Source organism: Thalassophryne amazonica, chromosome 1 (genome assembly GCF_902500255.1).
Source record: "Thalassophryne amazonica chromosome 1, fThaAma1.1, whole genome shotgun sequence".
Taxonomy (NCBI): Eukaryota; Metazoa; Chordata; class Actinopteri; order Batrachoidiformes; family Batrachoididae; genus Thalassophryne; species Thalassophryne amazonica.
In genome coordinates this window covers 61,942,809-61,968,301 of record NC_047103.1, presented here as the reverse complement: position 1 = coordinate 61,968,301, position 25,493 = coordinate 61,942,809, and the positions used below count along the sequence as shown (strand labels likewise).

The following is a 25,493-nucleotide window of genomic DNA, read 5'->3' as shown; positions in this document are numbered from 1 at the left end:
GTTGGTGTCCACACGAGCTCAAAGCGGGCGGCTCAGGCCTTTTAGAGTTGCCGTCACTGCAGAAGCCCTTTGTGGGACGCGGCTTGGCTCTATAGGACGGTGAGGGACACTCACAGTGGATTTGGTGTCTTGCGTTTCAAGGTTCTCTTGTGAGTCTTTTGTGCGGCGCATCATCAGTGAATAAACACCGACACGGATTTCTAATTCAATGGTCAATCTCAATCATCCCAAATGAGTGTGTGGGTTTATTTATTTTTTTCTTTAAAAGATTAGTGCCGATGCTGTGGAGGATGCTTGCCTCCGTATCCAGAGATTTAAGAAAGTGCTTGTCAAATAGACGTGGATTTGACCTGATGCAATATGCCGCGTTGTTTCACCCAAATGAACGAATGTGAAAACAGTCTCTGGATTTGCATTGCAATTTTGGTACCCTTCAAAAAAAAAAATCACATTTTATTTAAAGCATAAGTTTTATATCTCCTCCACCCCCCACCCCTCACGCTCCACACACACACACCACCACCACCTAACCATTACAGATGCTCAAAGACATGTAGAAAAGACACTAAAATTTTCATTGCATTTGTAGTTCATTTTCATTCCAATAAAATATTGCTTCCTTATATAAATGAATAATTGATGCAGGGTTTGATTTACATGCATGGATTAAATGTCATTTTGAAAAGTTGTTGTGTTATTCATGGGGAGATCCCTGAAGATTAACCCAGCGGCTGCGTGTGGCGTATTTTCATATGCCTTCTTTTGCAGCAATATAACTTCTCATAACCCCTTTCAGTGGGGAAAACGCACCATCTTCACTGCCACTGATGAAACCAGCGGAAGCAGGCAGACGAAGAGGAGTTTGGGAGGAAAATAAGACACTGTGGTAGGATCAGTCATGTGTTTGAATATTTGCTGTTTTTCTGTGAGAAAGCTTTATTTGTCAGATTGCACTGTAGCTGATTTTTTTTTTTTTTTTTTTTTTTGGGATAATTTCACATCAAAAGCTCTTGTCGTTGAAAGTGAATGTGCTTTGAAATTAGCACCACGTAGAGTCATAATGGCTGTCAGATAAGACACATTGTTGATATTTACTCTGTTGTTTTGTTTTGTTTTTAAATTTTTGAATCAAATGCGCACACAGGAAAACAAACTACATAATTTTTAAAGCAGTTTCATCAAATACAGCTTTAATATCTGAGATCTTGTTGAATGATGTTTGACAGCATCGAATCACATTTCTGTCCTTCCGCTGATCATTAAAACATAACAGTGCCTCTATCTAGCAAATACAGAGCTCACTTGGATATATTTATTTTTACATCTGCCAATCAAAAGTCAACATCAGGGGCCACATTATAACCTCTCACAGTTTGTCTGCATATCACAAAGTCTGTTTGATGAATTTTGACCAAATAAAAGTTTGAACACACTTTCCCATTCATCTGAATAGGAAAGTGTGTCCAAACATTGATCGGCTTTATATACATGCAGATTTCCCAATGCAGTCTGTGAAAGCATTTTTACAAATATTTAATGAAAAGCTGACAAATATATCATATAAACAGCTAAGAGTTGTGTCCACACCTCATCTTTTAAAATCCAATATTTCTTTTAGGTCATCTCCAACATCTTGTTCAAAAATAAATAAATGAGTCTATTTAAACAGGTTCGTACAAAAATTTAATATTGCATGATCATCGATTGTTAGTTTTGCCAAAGTTCAAAGCAGTATGCCGACAATGGCAACTTTTTTTTATTTGAAAATGAATTTCAATATATTTATTTATTTATTTATTATCTGCAATCAGAAAGTGGATATTTCAAATTTAATTTTGTGTTGATGCAAAAGAAAGTCATATTCAACACACTGATCACAAAATCCAAGGGTGTCTATAAAGTGTTAAACCATAGCTTTCCTTTCATAGTATTGTTAGTGCAGCAGATAACAGAATATTTACAGAGGAATCATTCAAGTGATGATGCAAGCACCACATTTGGCACGTTACTCTTTTGAAAAAATCGAATGGCCACTTGAATTTTCAATAGGTGGCCAAGTAGTGGTCAAATGAAGAATTACACAGGGGTCAAAATTTAAAACTGCTTTAAAAATGTTATTGACTGAATTAATAGTTTTACAAAGGAATAGTTTGCACCATGTGTCATGCTTAGTTATCATGTTATGGGGTAACATACCGCATGTTATAGAATCCAATGGACGTTGACATTTTTTGACCTTTACTTTGGAGACCAAACATTCAACGTAGTCAAAACTATTCCATGTTTTAATCCTATTAGCTCAACCAATATTTACACCATTTTTTTTAACCAAAATTGGAGCAACTTTAACTTCTGACACTGACCATTGTCACCGTTCTTGCTGGGTTTTTTTTACCCCATAACTCCATAACATTCAGTCGTAGATAGTCCAAACAATACCTTTTTGGAATATGTATGCTCAGACAAATAACATGGTATAGTTTTCAATGTGATTGGAGCTTTTTAAAATTTTGACCTCTGTGTAATTCTTCAACTGACCCCTACCTGGCCACATATAGAAAATGCAAGTGGAAAATGCAAGTGGCCAGTCAGTTTTTTTTTTCTCTTTTTTTTTTCTCAAAAGAGTACTGTCTAAGGAGTTATTGTGCTGAATTTGGTGCTTGCATTGCCATGTGAAGGATTGTTTCAGTTATCTGCTGCACTATGTTCACTGGTAACTTACGGCATCATAAGACAGAAAAAAATGATGGAAAATGCCAGTGTTGATTTGTTAGAGACAATGCTGGCTGTTGTGATGGCCTTGGTCTGTCTGTATAATTATCTATTTTAGAGAAATATTTTAAGAATGAATGAAGTACAAGTTTTTTTCTGCACAGTGGCTTTCTGATACTTTGAGCGGCTAAGGTAGAACCCAATAGTGGATGCAGTGATTAATGATATATTGCAGTACAACTTTCTGAGGGGTGTAAAAAATGTCTACTAAGTTGATAAAACTTGATTTTTTTGTGGAATTATGTCACTATATTTTGAATTACGGTGATAATCCCATAAGATGACCACAAGATCTATGTAAAAACATTGATATGACCAGTGGTGTCAAAAGTACACACATTTGTTACTTAAGTAGAAGTATAGATACTGCAGTTTAAAAACACTCTGGTAAAAGTTGAAGTATCAACTTGACCTCTTTACTCAAGTAAAAGTGAAAAGGCATGTGCTCCAAAACCTACTTAAAGTATAAAAGTATAAAGTAACCTTAAAAAAAAAAGGTAGATGCCACTAGATGAATTGAAAGCTTAATTTAAAAACTGATTCGTTCTACATGTGGCCCAAGACCCAAAACCCAAAATTACCCCCCAACACCACCTGCACAAAAATGTTTCAATTCTAGAAGCTCTGAAATGCAATCTGGGACTGTTCCAGACAATAAACTGCAGTGAGTGCAGCATCCATTTAGTGAAGGAAAAAACTAAACAAAACAACAACAAAAAAAACCCCCCACAATTTTCCTTATTCAAATTCATTCCAGTAGTATTCTGCTCTTACTAGGATGCAGCAGTTTTCTAGTTTGGCAGATAGTTCTGGAGGAAATCACTGAAGAAATTAACACATTGAAAATATGGTTTGACTGAAACAAACTCTCATTAAGACAGGGATGAAGTGGAGGTATAAGAGTCACTAGGTGTTCACAGGAAACACTTATTTGTGTATGTTCATTGCTTTTATATTTTCTGTTGTGTTTCTATTCAGGTTCTTTTTGCCTCTTTCTCTAAAATTGTATATAATAATCATTAGATTATTAATATATAAACAAAAATAAATTTAAGAAATATTACAATCTGAAAACAAATGCACCCGAACGTGATGAGCTGCAATTGCTTAATGCTAACTTTTAACATTGAAAATGCCATAGACATGCTAATGCGTTAGCATCGCTCCCGTTTTTAAGTTATAAAATACATCTATCAACTGTTTCAGAAGACCATAACAGGTCGGTTTAACATAGAAAAGGTAAATAATACTCACAGAAGTATGCTCTTTAGGGTTTTAGTGGGGGAAAATTAAGCGAAAGAAAGAAAGAAGCAATAGGTCGAAGCATTGCTTCAATCTGCGAACCACTGCTTCGATTGGTTCATGGTTCAAAGCAAAGCCGCGCTGCAGAAAAGTTGATTACAGGAGCACATGACGTGAAATATAAACATTAAACTTAAGCCAAGAGTAACGAGGCTGTTTGTTTTAAAAATGTAAGGAATAGAAAGTACAGATACTTGTGTGAAAATGTAATGAGTAGAAGTCAGAAGTAGGCAGAAAAATAAGTAATGGAGTAAAGTATAGATACCTAAAAAGTGTACTTAAGTACAGTAACAAAGTATTTGTACTTCGTTACTTGACACCTCTGGATATGACACAGATCTTCACCACTCATACTGGGGTTGGAGTAGTATTATTGGAATAGACTTCATACATTGTTAACAAGACTCATTTCTGTTTGAGCCACTTAAGAGTGTCAGAGATTCACTGTGCAGAAATTACTCATTCTTTATGAATGCCTAAAGCAATATTATCAAATTTGTCAGGTACGTTGGGCCCATGGATGGGAAGAAATGACAGGATTATGTTTAGGACTACTTAACAATCAAAGTCAGAGGTCAAGGTCAAATATCTTTCCCCATGCAAATATGTAGAAAATAGTTAATTTTATGGAAATGAATCTATATATTTTATGTGTCAGTGTGGTGGTCAGTGCACTTTCTGTGAAAACAGAAGGTTCTCAGTTCAAGACCAGCTGTCCCTATTCTCCACATAATATGGAGTTACATCAGGAAGGGTATTAATATTCAAATCCACTGTGGTGACCCCAAGCTGAAAGAAATACTTTTTTGATTTTATATTATATAAGTAGCTAACGTGACTGTTTAAAAGCCTACATCACAGTGCATCGTCACTGTGTTCTGTGTGCTAGCATTGTAAAGTTCGATTATTAATTCATTATTTATTATTGCAGGATGGAAACGTAAATAGATATACAACATCTTCAGCTTCAATTAGCAGTTGATGAATTCCAAATCTTTGGTTCTCCTATTTTCAAGCAAAGCTCCAAAAATATTGGTGAATCCATTTGTTTGTCGTTGCAGTTGCATGCTTAAAAAAACAAAAACATGTTAACTCTCTAATGTACCCTTAACCTTTATTACATTTTTTAATGGATTTTTGTAACACTTTAAGTATCCTTTGCTCCCAACATGTCATTAAAACTGCTCACCATGAATAGACTCTGGTTAATGTGGAGATCAGTTTCGTAAAAGTGTCCCCGATGTTCAACCGGCTCTGTAGATGCAGCCCATTGATGCTGCCCTTTCTTTCCACACCAGGCCAGAGCCGGACCCCCGAGTCGACTGTGAAGGGCCACACTGACAGTGTAGAGGCCCCTGGGTAGCTTGTCTCTGACAGCCCGCAGACAACAAATGCGAACGTCTACAGGTTGGGGAGTTCTGTCAGTGTTCACCTGTAATACAAAAAGCACCAAACAAAGGATTTTTTGGATGCAAGGAAACAACAAAATTATTGCTGTGATCAATGATAAGATAACATTAAATAAATACCTATTTCAAATTATTCTTTGGATGTTTGTTGAATTCTTTATAACTCAAGTAAATACTTTTATGGCAAATAAATATGGAACTTTATATAACAGCTGAGTGGATCCTTGTCATTTGATTGGTGCTTTGTGAGTCACATGACATGGATTATTTGACCCATTTGTGTTGCATTGCATTTAGAGTGCAGTTTGGTTCCATTTCTAGTGCAAATTTGGCTCCATACGTTTGGTACCACTGCACTCTGCACACATGCACACCCACGCACATGTACACACGCACATGCTCATGCATGCACATGCACCCACTCACATGCACGTGCATACACACACACACACAACGTGCGCACATGCACACACAAAACAAATCCACTGCGCTGTCTGGAAGCTGTTGGCAGTAAGAAAGAATGAAAAGCTAGACTAATTTCTGATGTGATTTTTTTTTTTTAACTGCACTTAGGATGTACACAGTCTTTTTTGGGGGGGTAATTCACGTACGCATAAGTGCCGACCCGGTTCCGTTTGTGCGCCCACGCGTGCAGGGGACAAGACTCGACGACGATTTGATTGAGCTATCTGACACTGCTATTTCTTGTAACACACACATACACACACACACACAAAATCCACTCAGCTGTAAGCCATCTAGATGCATGAAGAACTGTTCACATGAAAAGTTGACGTGATTTTTGGCTGGATTGAGGAACTACACAAAGCCTTTTTTTAATGGAAGTCCAAAGTCAGTGCACAGCATCACTGGACTACACATCACAATTTGGACATCAGCAGCAATGGAACACCAAAATGTAAGTCCCATTTCTGTTGTTTATAAATTAATAAAATATAAAATGGCAAGGGTCTATTGTAGCTGTTATATAAATCAAAGAATGAATGTTTTTACATTCTTTCAATGGAATGAATATTTAATTAGGTGAAAGCTGGAACAAAACATTCAACTCGGCTTCACGTCGTTGAATGGTATGTTCCAGTTTTCACCTCATGTAATATTTGTACCATTGAACTCATAAACATTCAATATTTGTATACTATTCTATGAGCAAATTCACGTGTTTTGAAGAAATATTCCCTCCAACTGTTTTCACTATGTACATTATCGTCTTTAGTATTTATTAATTAACACTGCATCAGAAAATGTGCTTTCTTGCATAACTAATGAAACTCATCATCAGCTGCTACAGACTCATTCCCGTCATGTTAACACCAAAACTAAATGGATGCTTCTTCTTATAGCAACCACACACACACACACACACACACACACACATACATATATATATATATAAGTATTTGAACACCCTGCGATTTTGCAAGTTCTCCCACTTGTGGTCTGAAATTTTCAACTTAGGTGCATGTCCACTGTGAGAGACATAATCTAAAAAAAAAAAAAAAAAAAATCCGGAAATCACAATGTATGATTTTTTTTAATAATTTATTTGTATGTTACTGCTGCAAATAAGTATTTGAACACCTACCAACCAGCAAGAATTCTGGCTCACACAGACATCTTAATTTTTCTTTAAGAAGCCCTCTTATTCTGCACTCTTTACCTGTATTAACTGCACCTGTTTGAACTTGTTACCTGTATAAAAGACACTTGTTCACACACTCAATCAATCACACTCCAACCTGTCCACCATAGCCAAGACCAAACAGCTGTCGAAGGACACCAGGGACAAAACTGTAGACCTGCACAAGGCTGGGATGGACAACAGGCAAGCAGCTTGGTAGAAGACAACAACTGTTATGATTATTTATTAGAAAGTGGAAGAAACACAAGATGACTGTCAGTCTCCCTCGGTCTGGGATTCCATGCAAGATCTCACTTTGTGGGGTAAGGATGATTCTGAGAAAGCTCAGAACTACACAGAAGGACCTGGTCAATGACATGAAGAGAGCTGGGATCACAGTCACAAAGATTACATTAATAACACATGATGCTGTCATGGTTTAAAATCCTGTAGGGCAGCAAGGTCTCCCTGCTCAAGCCAGCACATGTCCAGGCCCATTTGAAGTTCACCAGTGACCATCTGGATGATCCAGAGGAGGCATGGGAGAAGGTCATGTGGTCAGATAACACCAGAATAGAGCTTTTTGGAATCAACTCCACTTACCATGTTTAGAGGATGAGAACAGCCCCAAGAAAACCATCCCAACCATGAAGCATGGGGGTGGAAACATCATACTCTAGGGGTGCTCTTCTGCAAAGGGGACAGGACAACTGCACCGTATTGAAGGGAGGATGGATGGGGTCATGTATTGCGAGATTTTGGCAAACAACCTCCTTCCCTTAGTAAGAGCATTGAAGATGGGTCATGGCTGGGTGTTCCAGCATAAAAAACGAAAAAGAGATCCGCACGAGATGTGAGACGGTTTAAAGACCGCCCACAACTGCCGAGAGTGCGCCGCGCTCCGAGCGCCGATCGACAGGCTCAAACCCCGCTGAAACAACCAGATCATCCCCCATTGTGGCCAATCTGTACATGGAGCGAGTGGAGAAGACAGCCTTGACGTCGTTCACGGGCATCTCTCCCAGTCACTGGTTCAGATATGTCGATGACACTTGAGTTAAAATCAAGCAACAGGAGGTCGAGGACTTTACAGAACACATCAATTCTGTGGATTCCAATATCAAGTTCACACGTGAGGATGCCAGAAACAACCATTTAGCCTTCTTGGACTGTAATGTTACGATTGGAGAGAACAGGCAGCTCCAGACAGAGGTTTACAGAAAACCCACTCACACTGACCAATATCTGCTCTTTGGCTCAAACCACCCCCTTGAACACAAGCTTGGGGTGATTAGGACTCTTCAACACAGAGCCCTACAGGTGCCCACAACTGCAGAGGGAAGGGCTAAAGAACAACAACTTGTACGGAAAGCCCTCACAGTATGTGGGTACCCACGATGGTCCCTGGACAAAGTGCAGAAGTCCCAGAAAACAAAGAGACCAGATAGACAGGAGACGGAGACAAGAAGAAGAGTGTCTCTCCCTTATTTAGCAGGAGTAGGGGAAAAACTACAGAGGATCTTCAGACAGCACAAAATCCCAGTTTACTTTAAACCGGTTAACACCTTGAGACAGAAATTAGTTCACCCTAAGGACAGGATCCCTAGTTACAAACAGAGCAATGTAGTGTATTATATTAGATGTCAGGAAAACTGTAATGAACACTACATAGGTGAGACTAAGCAACCTTTAAACAAGAGGCTATACCAGCACTGCAGAGAGGTCGCCAGTGGACCTCAGTCTGCAGTTCATCTCCACCTGAAAGACACTAACCACACGTTTGAGGACAAGGAAGTTAAAATCTTAGCCAGAGAGAAGAAATGGTTTGAGAGAGGTGTCAAGGAAGCATTCTTTGTAAAACAGTTGAAACCCAGCCTTAACCGGGGGGCAGGTCTCAGACACGCTTTGTCCCCTGTTTACAATGGGGTACTCAGGTCAAAGCAGTTTCAGTCTTTTGTTCATGGTAATGAGACATTCACGTCATCAGGAGAGTCGTCAAGGGAGCCATCAGGGGCGGCTTCCATCGCATCATTAGGAGAGTGCTAACTAGAGCACAGTAGGTGCTAATTAGAGCTATTGTTTAGTCACTAGCCTATAGCAGTCGGCCTCTTGGTAGGAGGGGTCTGGTTAGGTTAAAAACTCCAGCTTTTGTTGGCTTCTGGTTTATTCTTCTCTACAAGAGTCAAGACAGAAGTCAGACTACCAGAGCAAGAATTTTAGCTGAGGAAGCTTCTGTAATTTGAAGCGAAACGTCCTCACGTCAAGCAACCCAGTCCAGTCGAAGATTCAAGCTTCTCTACTATGGAAACCACCTGGACAACTGAGAGCCTACATAGAAACTTTGGAGCTGATGCGTGCCTTGCAGTTGAAGCTGAAGGTTTCGGAGGCCGGTGAATATTCTTAATTCATAATTGGAATTTGGCTGTGCGAGTGGAAACTGTTAAAAGTGTTTTTCACTGCTCGGCTGCAACACTACAGGCTATCTAGCATCAAGGTCAATTGCCAACTGTTTACCTCCAGAGGAATTTATCCAGGCTCTGGTGAGATTATTTGGCTCCATTCTTATCTCAACCCACAAGGACAATAAACTGACAGACTTACACATGGACTGAAGCATGCTTCAGTTTTCTCCTCTCACCTCTCTTCCTGCCCCTCCCTCCCTGCAGCAGGCCTCCGGTCTTTCCCAAGCTGGCAGGCGGCGCGACTTGACAGTTGCAGTGGCTACCAACACACTCACATCGCCTCAATTGGAAAATGGACTGTTTCAAGTTTAGTGCACATAAACAATGTCAAATGTATATGTGTTGTCCTAATTCTGATGTGTGCCATTATTACGGTAAACAAGTAATAATTGTAGATCAATTGCTGTTTGTATGTGGAATGTGAGTGCAGACATTCCGTTGTTGTTATGACATTGACAATAAAAGCTATCTACATCTACATCTACAGACACAACAACAGAACCTCCTTAGCAGAGGTAAAAATATCAAAAGTTAACTACAAATGGACTACCACCAACAACAGTAAGTCCCTTTGGCTGCTCCCTTATTTTTTCACTTAGTGTCACCACTGCAGATCCACCTTGGATCTGCATGTTGATTTGGAACAAGTTTTACCTCGGATGCCCTTCCTGATGCAACTTCATAGTACATGGACAAATATAGTTTGAACCAGGAACCTTCCACCCTGACACCAAGCACACTTGGCCATCACCCCTGTCCACACCAATAATAATAATAATATGAAAACTATGACTGTAGTTGTTAATATTGCTGTTTTATATCACTTTATTTATACAGCACCTTCAAGGATCCATATCAAACGGTTTCAAACAGTCACTGAAACACTTTGCACTCTGGAAATTAGGAAATTGAAAGTTAGCAGTAAAATCAAAGTTATGCTTTAATAAAATCAAATATATTAATAAAACAGAGTCAGATATTAAGAAATTAAAAATATAGTAATACCTGGAGAGAAAATAAAAGAAAAAAATGACAACTGCATTCTTTAATACACCAAGTTTGAATTAATATGATACTGCACAAGTTCACACAAATATCATCACCTCACAGAATCTGGATTTAAACAAGTCAGTGGCATCAGGCTTTCTAATGTTAGCAAATTCTTCTATGTCAAAGTACCATAAAAAAGGATGTACTGTATACCTCGTATTCACCTGTGAACCACAGAGTAGATCTGAATGACAACACAAACCATGGGAAGGGACATAAGGTTCAACAAGATCAACTTAATAAATCAACTCTATGTGAATATAAAGACATACTGAGGTAAATACAACTCCAATTCCAATGAAATTGGGATGTTTTGTAAAATGTAAATAAAAACAGAATACAATGATTTGCAAATCCTCTTCAACCTATATTCATTTGAATACACCTCAAAGGCAAGATATTTAATGTTCAAACTGGTAAACTTTATTGTTTTTGTCCAAATATTTGCTCATTTTGAAATAGATGCCTGCAACATGTTTCAAAAAAGCTGGGACAGTAGAATGGGAAAGTTGATGAATGCTCACAGAACACCTGTTCCTGTCTACACGTAAGCGGCAAGGCCGAAAACCAGTATTGAATGCCCATGACCTTCGATCCCTCAGGCGGCACTGCATTAAAAAACAACATCATTGTATAAAGGATCTTACCGCATGGGCTCAGGAACACTATTGTCAGTTAACACAGTTTGTTGCTACATCTACAAGTGCAAGTAAAAACTCTACCATGCAAAGTGAAAGCCATACATCAACAACATCCAGAAACAACGCCGCCTTCTCTGGGCCCGAGTTCATTTGAAATGGACAGACATGAAGTGGAAAAGTGTGCTGTGGTCTGATGAGTCCATATTTCAGATTGTTTTTGGAAATCATGAATGCCGTGTCCTCTGGACAAAAGAGGAAAAAGACCATCCAGATTGTTCCCAGTGCAAAGTTCAAAAGGCAGCATCTGTGATGGTATAGGGGTGTTTTAGTGCCAATGGCATGGGCAACTTACACAACTGTGATGCCACCATCAATGCTGAAAGGTACATCCAGGTTTTGGAGCAACACATGCTGCCATCCAAGCAACGTCTTTTTCAGGGACGTCCCTGCTTACTTTAGCAAGACAATGCCAAGCCACATTCTGCACGTGTTACAACAGCGTGGCTTCGTAGTAAAAGAGTATGGGTACTGGCCTGCCTGCAGTCCAGACCTGTCGCCCACTGAAATTGTGTGGCGCATTATGAAGCGCAAAATACAACCCCTGGCAATAATTATGGAATCACCGGCCTCGGAGGATGTTCATTCAGTTTTTTAATTTTGTAGAAAAAAAGCAGATCACAGACATGACACAAAACTAAAGTAATTTCAAATGGCAACTTTCTGGCTTTAAGAAACACTATAAGAAATCAAGAAAAAATATTGTGGCAGTCAGTAATGGTTACTTTTTAGACCAAGCAGAGGGAAAAAAATATGGACTCACTCAATTCTGAGGAAAAAATTATGGAATCACCCTGTAAATTTTCATCCTCAAAACTAACACCTGCATCAAATCAGATCTGCTCGTTAGTCTGCATCTAAAAAGGAGTGATCACACCTTGGAGAGCTGTTGCACCAAGTGGACTGACATGACTCATGGCTCCAACACGAGAGATGTCAATTGAAACAAAGGAGAGGATTATCAAACTCTTAAGAGGGTAAATCATCACGCAATGTTGCAAAAGATGTTGGTTGTTCACAGTCAGCTGTGTCTAAACTCTGGACCAAATACAAACAACATGGGAAGGTTGTTAAAGGCAAACATACTGGTAGACCAAGGAAGACATCAAAGCGTCAAGACAGAAAACTTAAAGCAATATGTCTCAAAAATCGAAAATGCACAACAAAACAAATGAGGAACGAATGGGAGGAAACTGGAGTCAGTGTCTGTGACCGAACTGTAAGGAACCGCCTAAAGGAAATGGGATTTACATACAGAAAGGCTAAACGAAAGCCATCATTAACACCTAAACAGAAAAAAACAAGATTACAATGGGCTAAGGAAAAGCAATCGTGGACTGTGGATGACTGGATGAAAGTCATATTCAGTGATGAATCTCGAATCTGCATTGGGCAAGGTGATGATGCTGAAACTTTTGTTTGGTGCCGTTCCAATAAGATTTATAAAGATGACTGCCTGAAGAGAACATGTAAATTTCCACAGTCATTGATGATATGGGGCTGCATGTCAGGTAAAGGCACTGGGGAGATGGCTGTCATTACATCATCAATAAATGAACAAGTTTACGTTGATATTTTGGACACTTTTCTTATCCCATCAATTGAAAGGATGTTTGGGGATGATGGAATCATTTTTCAAGATGATAATGCATTTTGCCATAGAGAAAAAACTGTGAAAACATTCCTTGCAAAAAGACACAGGGTCAATGTCATGGCCTGCAAATAGTCCGGATCTTAATCCAATTGAAAATCTTTGGTGGAAGTTGAAGAAAATGGTCCATGACAAGGCTCCAACCTGCAAAGCTGATCTGGCAACAGCAATCAGAGAAAGTTGGAGCCAGATTGATGAAGACTACTGTTTGTCACTCATTAAGTCCATGCCTCAGAGACTGCAAGCTGTTATAAAAGCCAGAGGTGGTGCAACAAAATACTAGTGATGTGTTGGAGCGTTCTTTTGTTTTTCATGATTCCATAATTCTTTCCTCAGAATTGAGTGATTCCATATTTTTTCCCTCTGCTTGGTCTAAAAAAGTAACCGTTACTGACTGCCACAATTTTTTTTTTTTTTTCTGATTTCTTATAGTGTTTCTTAAAGCCAGAAAGTTGCCATTTGAAATGACTTTAGTTTTGTGTCATGTCTATGATCTGCTTTTTTTCTACAAAATTAAACAACCGAATGAACATCCTCCGAGGCCGGTGATTCCATAATTTTTGCCAGGGGTTGTACAACAGCAGAGACCCCGGACTGTTGAACAACTGAAGTCGTACATCAAGCAAGAATGGGAAAGAATTCCACCTACAAAGCTTCAACAATTAGTGTCCTCAGTTCCCAAACGCTTATTGAGTGTTGTTAGAAGTTAAGGTGATGTAATGCAGTGGTAAACATGCCACTGTCCCAGCTTTTTTGAAATGTGTTGCAGACATCCATTTCAAAATGAGCAAATATTTGCACAAAACAATAAAGTTTATCAGTTTGAACATTAAATATATTGTTTTTGTGGTGTATGCAATTGAATATAGGTTGAAGAGGATTTGCAAATCATTGTATTCTGTTTTTATTTACATTTTACACAACGTCCCAACTTCATTGAAATTGGGATTGTATACTGGCTGGTTTCAACTGTAATATACATGATCTGATGAAACATATTTACATATCACAGAAAAAAAACAAAACAACAAATTCCCGCAGTCTCTTACATGGTATCAAATAAATAATTATACTGTAGGTAATGTATAACTGCATTACGTGTAAGGACAAGATTACAGTTAAATGGCCGTTGAAGGAAAAGCTACATAATCAGAGTATTGGCACTTGTTTTCAGTTAATCAGCCAGTATATTTAACAGTTTCCTTGTCAAAGGTTGTTTGGTTTGCTGTTGTAACATGAAATATTGCATTTCAGACGTGGAAAAGTAAATAATGCCTCTGGGTTAAAACAAGCAATTTGTTGACAGTATGAGGTTGTTACGTTGACCTCTGCACGGAATTCCATCAACAGTTGTTGAAGCATGTTTCCCTGCATCACTATGCCTGTAAAACAATGTTTTTGATTTTATTTAAAGTAACTTTTAGGAAAGTGCTACATATATGAACTGAACTTAATTACATCTTCTTCACTTGAACAGACAAACCTTTCTGTATTTTGGTTCTTTAGGAAATCAGTACTTGGGCTGTTTTTGATAACTGAAGGCCCACAAGCATTTGTATAATGTATATATTGTCTACTGTGTTTGTATGGAAAAGAAAAAAGCAAACTAGTAGATGGTTAGATGAGTGGGTTAGTCCCTCCCAGGCATGTGTTGTCAATAACTCAAAAACAGTAAATGCTATAATTTTATAAGTCACCAAATTTAAACACGACATTGCTTTCTCTACATAATATTCCATATTTAGGTTTACCACCTGCTTTTCGTTTAAAAATTCACCTCACGGTGCTAGATGATTATGGACATTTTCAAAAAGCTGTGGTTGAATTCACAATTTGTTTGACACCTTCTGAACACTGGACATGTTGTGTATTTGTTGGTGCGCTACACCCTCGGGTGCCCTCTTTCATAATAGTTTCAATAAACAAGTTAAGGTAGCAACCACAGAGAAAAACATAATGCCCACTGTATGAGCATATACTCAGTGAAATATAAAACAGAATGGCAACATAAATTGTGAATTAAAGAATGGATAGAACATGTGGCTTGGGATATCAAACCGCGTCATCTCTAGGAATGTAATGATGCACTAGCTCCATGATATGATACATATCACAATACACCAGTCACGACTTGATACATATCACAAAACATAGTTAGCTCACTCTTCATTTTCTTACTCATCACTCATCTTGAACCGCTTATCTGGGACTGGGTCGCAGGGGCAACAGCTCTAGCGGGGGACTCCAGACTTCCCTTTACCAGGCCACATTGACCACCTCTGACTGGGGGATCCCAACGCATTCCCAGGCCAGTGTGGAGATATAATCTCTCCACCTAGTCCTGGGTCTTCCCCGGGGTCTCCTCCCAAATGGATGTGCGTGGAACACCTCCACAGGGATGCGCCCAGGGGGCATCCTGTCCATGAATATCACAAACAGGATTGGTGACAAGGCACAGCTCTGGCGGAGGCCAAGCTCCCACCAGAAATGAGCCCGACTTACTGCTGAGCACCCGGATGCAGCTTTTGCTTTGTGAGTACAGAGATTGGATGGTCCTGAGAAGGGACCCCCTCACTCCATACTCCCGCAGCACCTCCCACAGTATCTCCCGGGGTACCCGATCATATGCCTTCTCTAAGTCCACAAAACACATATAGACTGCATGGGCATACTCCCAGGAACCTCTAGAATCCTTGTGAGAGTGAAGAGCTTGTCGGTTGTTCCATGATCACGACGGAAACCCGCATTGTTCCTCTTCAATCAGAGGTTCGACTATCGGCCGAGCCCTCCTTTCCAGCACCCTGGAGTAGACTTTACCAGTGAGACTGAGTAGTGTGATACCCCTGTAATTGGCACACACTCTCTGGTCCCCTTTTTTAAATATGGGGACCACCACCCCAGTTTGCCACTCCTTAGGCACTGTTCCTACCTCAATGCAGTCTTGAAGAGACATCTGATCCAAGATAGTCCCTCCACACCCAGAGCCTTCAGCATTTCTGGATGGATCTCATCAACCCTCGGGGCCTCGCCACTGTGGAGCTGTTTAACTACTTCATTGACTTCCACCAGGGAAATTGATGAAAATCCTCCATCAGTTTCCAGCTCTGCCCCAATATAGTTCCTGAAAGTGTTCCTTCCATTGCCGGGTTACATCCTCAGTTGAGGTCAACAGAATCCCATCCTTACTGGAGACAGCTTGGATGGTTTCCTGTTTTCCCTTCCTGAGGTGCCTCATGGTCCACCTTGGTGCCGACTGAAAGTCCTTCTCTGTGGTTGCTCCAAAGTCCTCCCCCACAGCAGAGGCTGCTAGCCTTCGAGCCTGTCAGTACCTTGCAATGGCCTCCGGAGTCCTCCTGAGATAACATATCTCAGAAGGACTCCTTGTTCAGTCGGACGGCTTCCCTGACAACCGGTGTCCACCACGATGTTCCAGGGTTGCCATCCCTTGAGGCACTTAAGACCTTCAGGCCACAGCTCCCCGCTGCAGCTTCAGCAATGGAAGCTTTGAACATTGCCCGTTCTGGTTCAAAGCCCCCAACCTCCACAGGGATGCTAGATAAGCTCTGCCCGGAGGTGTGAGTTGAAGATCTGTTGGACAGTGGGCTCCTCCAGACATTCCCAGTTCACCCACACTATCCACTTGGGCTTACCGGGTCTGTCCAAAGTCCTCCCCCACCCTCTGATCCAACTCACCACCAGATGGTGATCAGTTGACAGCTCTGCCCCTCTCTTCACCTGAGTGTCCAGAACATGCGGCCTCAGATCAGATGATACAATCACAAAATCAATCATAGATCTTTGGCCTAGGGTGCTCTGGTACCATGTACTCTTATGAGCATCCTTATGTTCAAACATGGTGTTCGTTATGGACAGTACGTGACTCACACAGAAGTCCAATAACAAATGACCATTCGGGTTTAGATTGGGTAGGCTGTTGCTCCCAATCATGCCTCTCCAGGTGTCTCTGTCATTGCCCACGTGCGTGCATGCCCAGTAGAACAGTGGAGTCCCCCACCGGAGCCCCATGCAGGACTCCATTCACGGACTCCAAGAAGACCGAATACTCCAAACTGCTGTTCGGTGCATATGCACAAACAACAGTCAGAGTCCCCCCCACCCCCGCTGCCCAAAGGCACAGGGAGGCGACCCTCTCCGGGGTAAACTCCAATGTAGTGGTGCTCAGCCGGGCACTTGTGAGTATCCTCACACATGCCCGGTGCCTCACACCCTGGGCAACTCCAGAGAAGAATAAGGTCCAACCCCTATCAAGGAGAGTGGTTCTGGAGCCGAGGCTGTGCATGGAGGTGAGGCCCACCAGATCTAGCTGGTATTGTTCCACCTCCCATACAAGCTCCGGATCCTTCCCCCACAGCGAGGTGTCGTTACACACCCCCAGAGTTAGGCCCTGTCACCCAGGTCTGGTCTGCTGAGGCCCTTGACTTTCATTGCCACCCATGTTACAGTGCACCCGACACCAGCGGTTTCCCCTACGGGTGGTGAGCCCAAAGGGTGGAGATGGAAGGTCCACGTTGCATGTTCTGGCTGTGCCTGACTGGGCTCTGTGACAAGCCCAGCCACCAGGCACTCGCTGACATGCCCTCCATCCAGGCCTGCCTCCTGCCGGGGGCCCCGGGCTTCCTCCGGGCTGGGTCACATTTCCTCTGCCTCATTCTGTCATGGTGTCTTGTGAACCATTCTTAGTATGGCCTCTCGCCTGAGACCAATTTGCCATGAGAGACCCTACCAGGAGCACAAAGGCTCCAGACAACACAGCTCTCAGGTTCTTCATAGTGTCACACAAACCTCTTCACCATGATAAGGTGATGGTTCCCGAAGAGGCTTGTTTAAATTTCAAAGAAACAAATTATTCTGCAGTATAAATTGTAAGCTTGATGTTATATTTCCTGTTTGTATATTTTACCAATCATTTCTTATTCTTCTGCAAGAGGTCATTATTTCTTCCATGCAGTAGATTCTTCATTTACAAAAAAATTTGATTCAGTACATGCTTCACAATACGATAATCACAATTCATGATGCATCGTTACAGCCCGAGTCAACAATATCGCAAATTATTGATAGCAAATTCAAAACACTGTTCAGGAACATTTTCAATCCTCTACAACACCTGTGCTTTAGAACAATATGTTCAAATGGAAGACATCCCACAATGAACCCACACAGGGTCACATTCCATCATCAGTTATTTTGAAATAAATGTTCAAAATATTCCACTAGTTTTGGCCCACTGGTGTCCAAACATAATAAGGCACAAACAAATAAACATCTACTCTCAATGCAGGGTCTGCATGTGCAGTAGTATATTCTTTGTTTAATTATCATAGAGCATGACGTACAGTAGTGTTCAGAATAATAGTAGTGCTATGTGACTAAAGATTAATCCAGGTTTTGAGTATATTTCTTATTGTTACATGGGAAACAAGGTACCAGTAGATTCAGTAGATTCTCACAAATCCAACAAGACCAAGCATTCATGATATGCACACTCTTAAAACTATGAAATTGGGCTATTAGTAAAAAAACGTAGAAAAGGGGGTGTTCACAATAATAGTAGTGTGGCATTCAGTCAGTGAGTTTGTCAGTTTTGTAGAACAAACAGGTGTGAATCAGGTGTCCCCATTTAAGGATGAAGCCAGCACCTGTTGAACATGCTTTTCTCTTTGAAAGCCTGAGGAAAATGGGACGTTAAAGACATTGTTCAGAAGATCAGCGTAGTTTGATTAAAAAGTTGATTGAAGAGGGGAAAACTTATACGCAGGTACAAAAAATTATAGGCTGTTCATCTACAATGATCTCCAATGCTTTAAAATGGACAAAAAAAAACCAGAGACGCGTGGAAGAAAATGGAAAACAACCATCAAAATGGATAGAAGAATAACCAGAATGGCAAAGGCTCATCCATTGATCAGCTCCAGGATGATCAAAGACAGTCTGGAGTTACCTGTAAGTGCTGTGACAGTTAGAAGACGCCTGTGTGAAGCTAATTTATTTGCAAGAATCCCCCGTAAAGTCCCTCTGTTAAATAAGAGACATGTGCAGAAGAGGTTACAATTTGCCAAAGATCACATCAACTGGCCTAAAGAGAAATGGAGGAATATTTTGTGGACTGATGAGAGTAAAATTGTTCTTTTTGGGTCCAAGGGCCACAGAGAGTTTGTGAGACGACCCCCAAACTCTGAATTCAAGCCACAGTTCACAGTGAAGACAGTGAAGCATGGTGGTGCAAGCATCATGATATGGACATGTTTCTCCTACTATGGTGTTGGGCCTATATATCGCATACCAAGTATCATGAAACAGTTTGGATATGTCAAAATACTTGAAGAGGTCCTGTTGCCTTATGCTGAAGAGGACATGCCCTTGAAATGGGTGTTTCGACAAGACAATGACCCCAAGCACACTACTAAACGAGCAAAATCTTGGTTCCAAACCAACAAAATTAATGTCTCGCAGATGTGAAGAAATCATGAAAAACTGTGGTTATACAACTAAATACTAGTTTAGTGATTCACAGGATTGCTAAAAAAGCAGTTTGAACATAACAGTTTTGAGTTTGTAGCGTGAACAGCAGATGCTACTATTATTGTGAACACCCCCTTTTCTACTTTTTTATTAATAGCCCAATTTCATAGCCTTAATAGTGTGCATATCATGATTGCTTGGTCTTGTCGGATTTGTGAGAATCTACTGAATCTACTGGTACCTTGTTTCCCATGTAACAATAAGAAATATACTCAAAACCTGGATTAATCTTTTTAGTCACATAGCACTACTATTATTCTGAACACTACTGTATGTAATAGCAGAGCATGTATGTATCTTCTACCATATCTCACAGCATGTTGTGATTCAGCATCACGAAATATACACTGGTTCATGATATTGTCACGAAAAGTGTCAAATTTTCATAATGGGAGCACAAATTGTGGGTGCTTGCAATGGAAAGTTAGGGTTAGGTTATTCTTGGGATTCGGGGGAAGGTTAGTAATAGTAAGATTAAAAAAAACCTGTCACAAAAATGTGACTAATTTCCTGATGGGAGCTCGAAAAAAAATCGTGAGGCTGGGTTGATATAGTTCACCAAAAAATGGGTTTTTGAATAGAAACAGACATTAAACCTCTTATGGCCAAATTTCTGCCCAAAATATGAAACTGGTGATCCCAATTTTTATGTTGTCTTAGTTATCATGGAATGTTTAACCCTTTTCTCTGTGAAAACTGTACACAATCAGAGAGCAGTACATACTGTATATTTCAGAGGAGTCTTTTAGAGCTGCTGTGTTCCATCTACTGGTGTCCATTCACCCACTGAGGAGTTAAGATCCTTACTCAAGGGCACATCACCAGTCCTTATAAAATCCAAACTTTCTGCTCAGCAGCTCATTCTCAATACCTTCAGGCTACATCAACCTCCAAACATTTATTAAATGTTTTGTTTGGGGGACATGTGCCTCTTTTTTAGGGCTTAGGATGAGTAATATTGTACGCTGGCTCGGCTGTTTAGTTTTTTATTCAGCATAATCAGAGAACAATACAAATACAAAGTCATTCTTTTGTCCCCTATGGCATCTCGTGAACAACACAGAATGAAAAGCCAGTCTGATTTAAACAAAGACATTTGGTCTTTGTCTCTATTTATCTCTTTGTTTTGAAATGAAAACAATGTTGGCTGATTGTTAGTTTGCCTGGTTGGGCAGTCTGTCATTCTATCTGTAAACCCCCCGCAAAAAACACAAGAGACAAACATTGTCAGTCACAGTGACAATGTCCACAACAACAACAAAGACTGACTGTTGCACAGGGAGCATGCTACCATAGTAAGTACCTCAGGGAGAACACTACACGCATCATAGGAGTGGACACACGCCACAAGAGGACCACTGCTCCACATCACCATGAGCCAAGGACTGGCCCTGGGGAATGCAGCCCGGCCACACCTCATCAACCCACACGGACAGGCCTGTGAATGCAAATATCAGGACTGGGGACCCAATGATCAAGTGATGTACAAATGTTAAACCAGTGGGCTTTTGACCAAAGAATCTTCAGTTCAAATCCATGTAAAGTCCCTTCGGCTGCTCCCTTGTTTTTGCACTCGGGGTCGCCACAGCAAATCCAAGGTGGATCTGCATGTTGAATTGGCACAAGTTTTACGCCGGATGCCCTTCCTGACGCAACTCCACATTACATGGAGAAATGTGGCAGGGGTAGGATTTGAACCCGGAACCTTCTGAACTGAAACCAAGCGCATTAACCACTTGGCCACCACCCCTGCTCTTCAGTTCAAATCCATGTCAGATTGGAAAATCATGAAGGGCCCTTGGGCAAGGTCCTTAAACCCCAAGTTGCTCCCAGTGTGCACTTGACACATGAAGACCTTGCATTGATGTACCCTAACAGTGGTGTGTGTGTGTGCGTGTGCATGCATGTTTGGGGATGAATGTGAGGCGTCACTGTTAAGTGCTTTGACCATGAAAGCACTATATGAATGCAGTCCATTTACCATTCCTGACAACAGACAACAGGTGCATTCGTTCCCGCTACCCCCTCTCCCCCCACACACAGATATAGATATAAACCACAATTTTGAAAACAAGAGTAATTGAGCAGCAGTGCTGAGGATCCAGTGTTACTTTGGATTCTCTTCCATTGGTTTCCGAAATAATGCAAAAGTCTGCGCAGTTGAGGAGCAGAAAGTAAATTTTGAACACATCTAAGCAGCCACCAATCTGTATTCTTGTTTATTGTGTCTGATGAACTTCTGAGCTTAGAAACAATTTTTGATCAGCTGTGACTACAGAGCTTCAGACCACCACAGTAATGTGTCACCGGTATGCTGGAATTAAACTATTTCAATTGAATTCAATTTAATCAGCTTATAAAGCACCAAATCACAACAAAAGCTGTCTCAAAGGTGCCTCACACAGAACAGTTCAATATAAAATGTAAAATAAATGAATAAAAAAAAAATCAAATACATAATTAAAAACAGAAGTACAATAATAAAACAGATAAAAAAAAATAAAAGCTATTCATAAGAAAAATAATAAAAATAGGTTCAAGTCTTGACTTAAAAACGTCCACGGACTGCCACTGCCTCATGGTCACAGGAAGACAGAGAGCGGATGCACGATAAGAAAAGGCTGGCTTCTTCTTCACTCTGGGAACACAGAGTAGTCCCGCATCCTGCGACCGCAAAACACGGGCTGGCACATAGGGTTTCACCAGATCGGCCAGATAAGACGGCGCTAGACCATGAACAACTTTATAAGTCAATAACAAAACCTTAAAATCTGCTCTCACAGAGAGAGGAAGCCAGTGTAAAGATGCCAAAATGAGTGTGATATGTTCAAACCTTCTGCTTCGTGTCAAAAGTCTGGCAGCAGCGTTCTAAACCAGCTGAAGACCCCTAATGCTGGACTGTGGTAACCCTGAAAATAGGACATTACAATAATCGAATCTAGAAGAAACAAAAGCATGAATGAGCATGAACCACTTTCAGAAGTTTTGTTTAAAATTTGCTAAGTTCCTTGGAAACAAAAACAGAAAATGGATGAAATCAGAAAAAGTAGCTCATCAGTATGACTGCAGTGACATATGTAAGTCATGAGGTAACTGAGAGAAACTATGTTCAGAGGCAGGATCTCAAGCTGCAGCTGCAATTGGTCATCCCTTCAAGTCACATTAGGTTTGGGAGCATGCACTTGTGCCATGCGACACCACATCCTTGGGGCGTGAATGGAAACTACCCAGGCAGACAATCAGATTACGCCCACCTCTCAGAAATCACAGTCTGTCTCAACCAACCAGGTGGAACATGGATGTTCCCTTGGCCTTGCACAATTGCTTGGTGCTGGATAATCTCCAGAGAAAAGTGTTACATGGGCACAATGTCATAGCTGATGTTTCCTCGGACATCCAGTCTTTGCCTTAGGTCACTGGGTTGTGTTCAAGTCTCACAAACATACAGTAAGACAAGAAGCACCAAGACCCTAAAAACCATTATACATTGCCAAACACCCCTATCCAGCGACCTCAAGATTCCATATAAGCTCTTCCCAGATGTGTCAAGGTCTCAAAGGCTGATGACCTAGAGACAGGAATGTCACCGCCGTGATAGTCCCTTGAGGACGACTAACACAGCACTCACGATCTAGTCCCTACTGTCCCATTCAGGAACTATAGGCTAAGTTAAATTTAAACTTCAACACTAACCTTAAAACATTAAAAATCATGACTACTATATTACTGGAGACATGCTGAAACCTACTTCAACCAAATTTGAAAGATCAATCTTTGGGTCAAAAACTAGTCCTTCAATTGACATCTATTGTGTGTTTTACACTATTTTGAACAAAGTGCTGTAACAAAATAACCCAGCACATTCAATGAGAAGCTTTTTTTTTGGGGGGGGGGGGGGGCGCAGGGGGCACAAGCCCTGCAGTAATGCCCCTCAATTGTCTTCCTCACTGTGAGCGTCTTTGCACACTATAACAACAAACACAATTTTGACAGAAGTGAATTTAGTATAATTGGTGGCAAAGCGGTTTAGCCCACACGTCTCAAATTTGGGAGGAGGTAACGGAGGCCTTCAAACCCCCACACTGGAAGGAGGAACAAAAGGAGGAAAACGAAGTAAGGATTTAATAGCATCCTTGCGGTGTCCAGTTTGCAGTGCCTATGTCTTAAAAGGTATTGTTGTAATGTGGCCCACATGCCTGCACATGCATCGTAAGAGACAGTCAAGACAGTACAAAGAAGGTAAAAGGTGAAGTGAGCCAATTTTCCATATCAGAGGTGGTTTGTTTGCCCCAAGCTTGAGTTGTGCCTAAAGTGCCATAACATTACAGCACTCCTACAGATGAGATCAAAGGCTCCGGCGAGGGATCCTCCGTGATTTTGCTGGCAAGCGGCCGTCCTTTTACTGAAATATCTTTCAGGGCTTTCCACATATTGACTGATTGCACAAAATGCACTCTTAGAGACAGGAAATGCCACATACAAAAACTTCCTTTCTTTCTAAGTATGGGCTAATATTCAGAGATTAAGCTTTCTTGTTAATTATTTTCATTTTAATTAGTAAATCTTAATTAACAATGAACATTTACCCTTAAAATTTTTTGGCCTCGGTATGAAGTGTGTGTGTGGGGGGGGGCAAAGAAAGGAGAGAATAAATATGACAATCTTTTTGGGACCTCCGGGCAGGATTACTGATGCAGGCTGCCTCAGTTATTAAACACGTTCTAAATTAAATGCCTCCATGAATTTTGCACAGAAATATATTTTCATAGTTTTGCATGCCAAATGTGACATTTTAGATTTCAGATTCATCACGCTCAGAGAAATGTCATCTAAACAAAGATTTTGTCATTTACCAAAGAAAATTACTATGCATGGCAGGTTTGGCCATTCCTTTCTCTATCCCTCTCTTTCTGTCGTTCCCTCTCCCTCTTTTTGCCCCCTATTCTGCCTCGGCCGGTTGTTTCAAGTCAGCAAGCCATAAAAAATCTTTATCTCAGTGAAACACAGCAATTTGGGAGATAATCGAATGGTGACCGGGGGGCACAAACGCCAGTCTGAGGAATTATACCACAATCTCCCCTGCATTTACAACCTTCCTCAAAGCCAGTTGTCACCCTGGAAGGAAAGCCCCCCGACTGAAGATTCATTACATCTTTAAGCCAGCGCGGTGGCATGGCAGCCTCATCCCCAGATGCAGCACAACAGCAAACTCTTCCCATAGATTGCGATGCTACCGCTAAAACTGCTTTCCACTTTTAGCTCCCCTTGCTCTGTTTTTTTTTTTTTGCCTCATTTTACCTCGTACTTAAATTCCACAGATGCTCAAATGTCACAGATGTTGTGCACTATGTATATATATATGTATATATATATATATATATGTATGTATATGTATATATGTATGTATATATTTGTATGTATGTATATATGTATATGTATATATATATATATATATATGTACGAGGGCTGTCCGTAAAGTATAGGTCCTTTTTATTTTTTTCAAAAACTATATGGATTTCATTCATATGTTTTTACGTCAGACATGCTTGAACCCTCATGCGCATGCGTGAGTTTTTCCACGCCTGTCGGTGACGTCATTCGCCTGTGAGCACTCCTTGTGGGAGGAGTCGTCCAGCCCCTCGTCGGAATTCCTTTGTCTGAGAAGTTGCTGAGAGACTGGCGCTTCGTTTGATCAAAATTTTTTTCTAAACCTGTGAGACACATCGAAGTGGACATGGTTTGAAAAATTAAGCTGGTCTTCAGTGAAACTTTTAACAGCTGATGAGAGATTTTGAGGTGATTCTGTCGCTTTAAGGACTTTTCACGGTGCGAGACGTCGCGCAGTGCTCTCAGGCGGCGTCATCAGCCTGTTTCAAGCTTAAAACCTCCACATTTCAGGCTTTATTGATCCAGGACGTCGTGAGAGAACAGAGAAGTTTCAGAAGAAGTCGGTTTCAGCATTTT

At 40.8% G+C, this 25,493-nt stretch overlaps 1 protein-coding gene across 1 annotated transcript in view; it reads right to left on the bottom strand.

Annotated features, from left to right (window-relative positions):
- ofcc1 (orofacial cleft 1 candidate 1) overlaps positions 1-25,493 on the bottom strand; it is a 217,375-nt gene that overhangs the window by 149,433 nt on the left and 42,449 nt on the right. Inside the window, exon 11 of the mRNA XM_034166227.1 lies at positions 5,264-5,506. Within this exon, the coding sequence (XP_034022118.1) occupies positions 5,264-5,506 (243 nt within the window). The remainder of the gene's footprint in view (positions 1-5,263; positions 5,507-25,493) is intronic.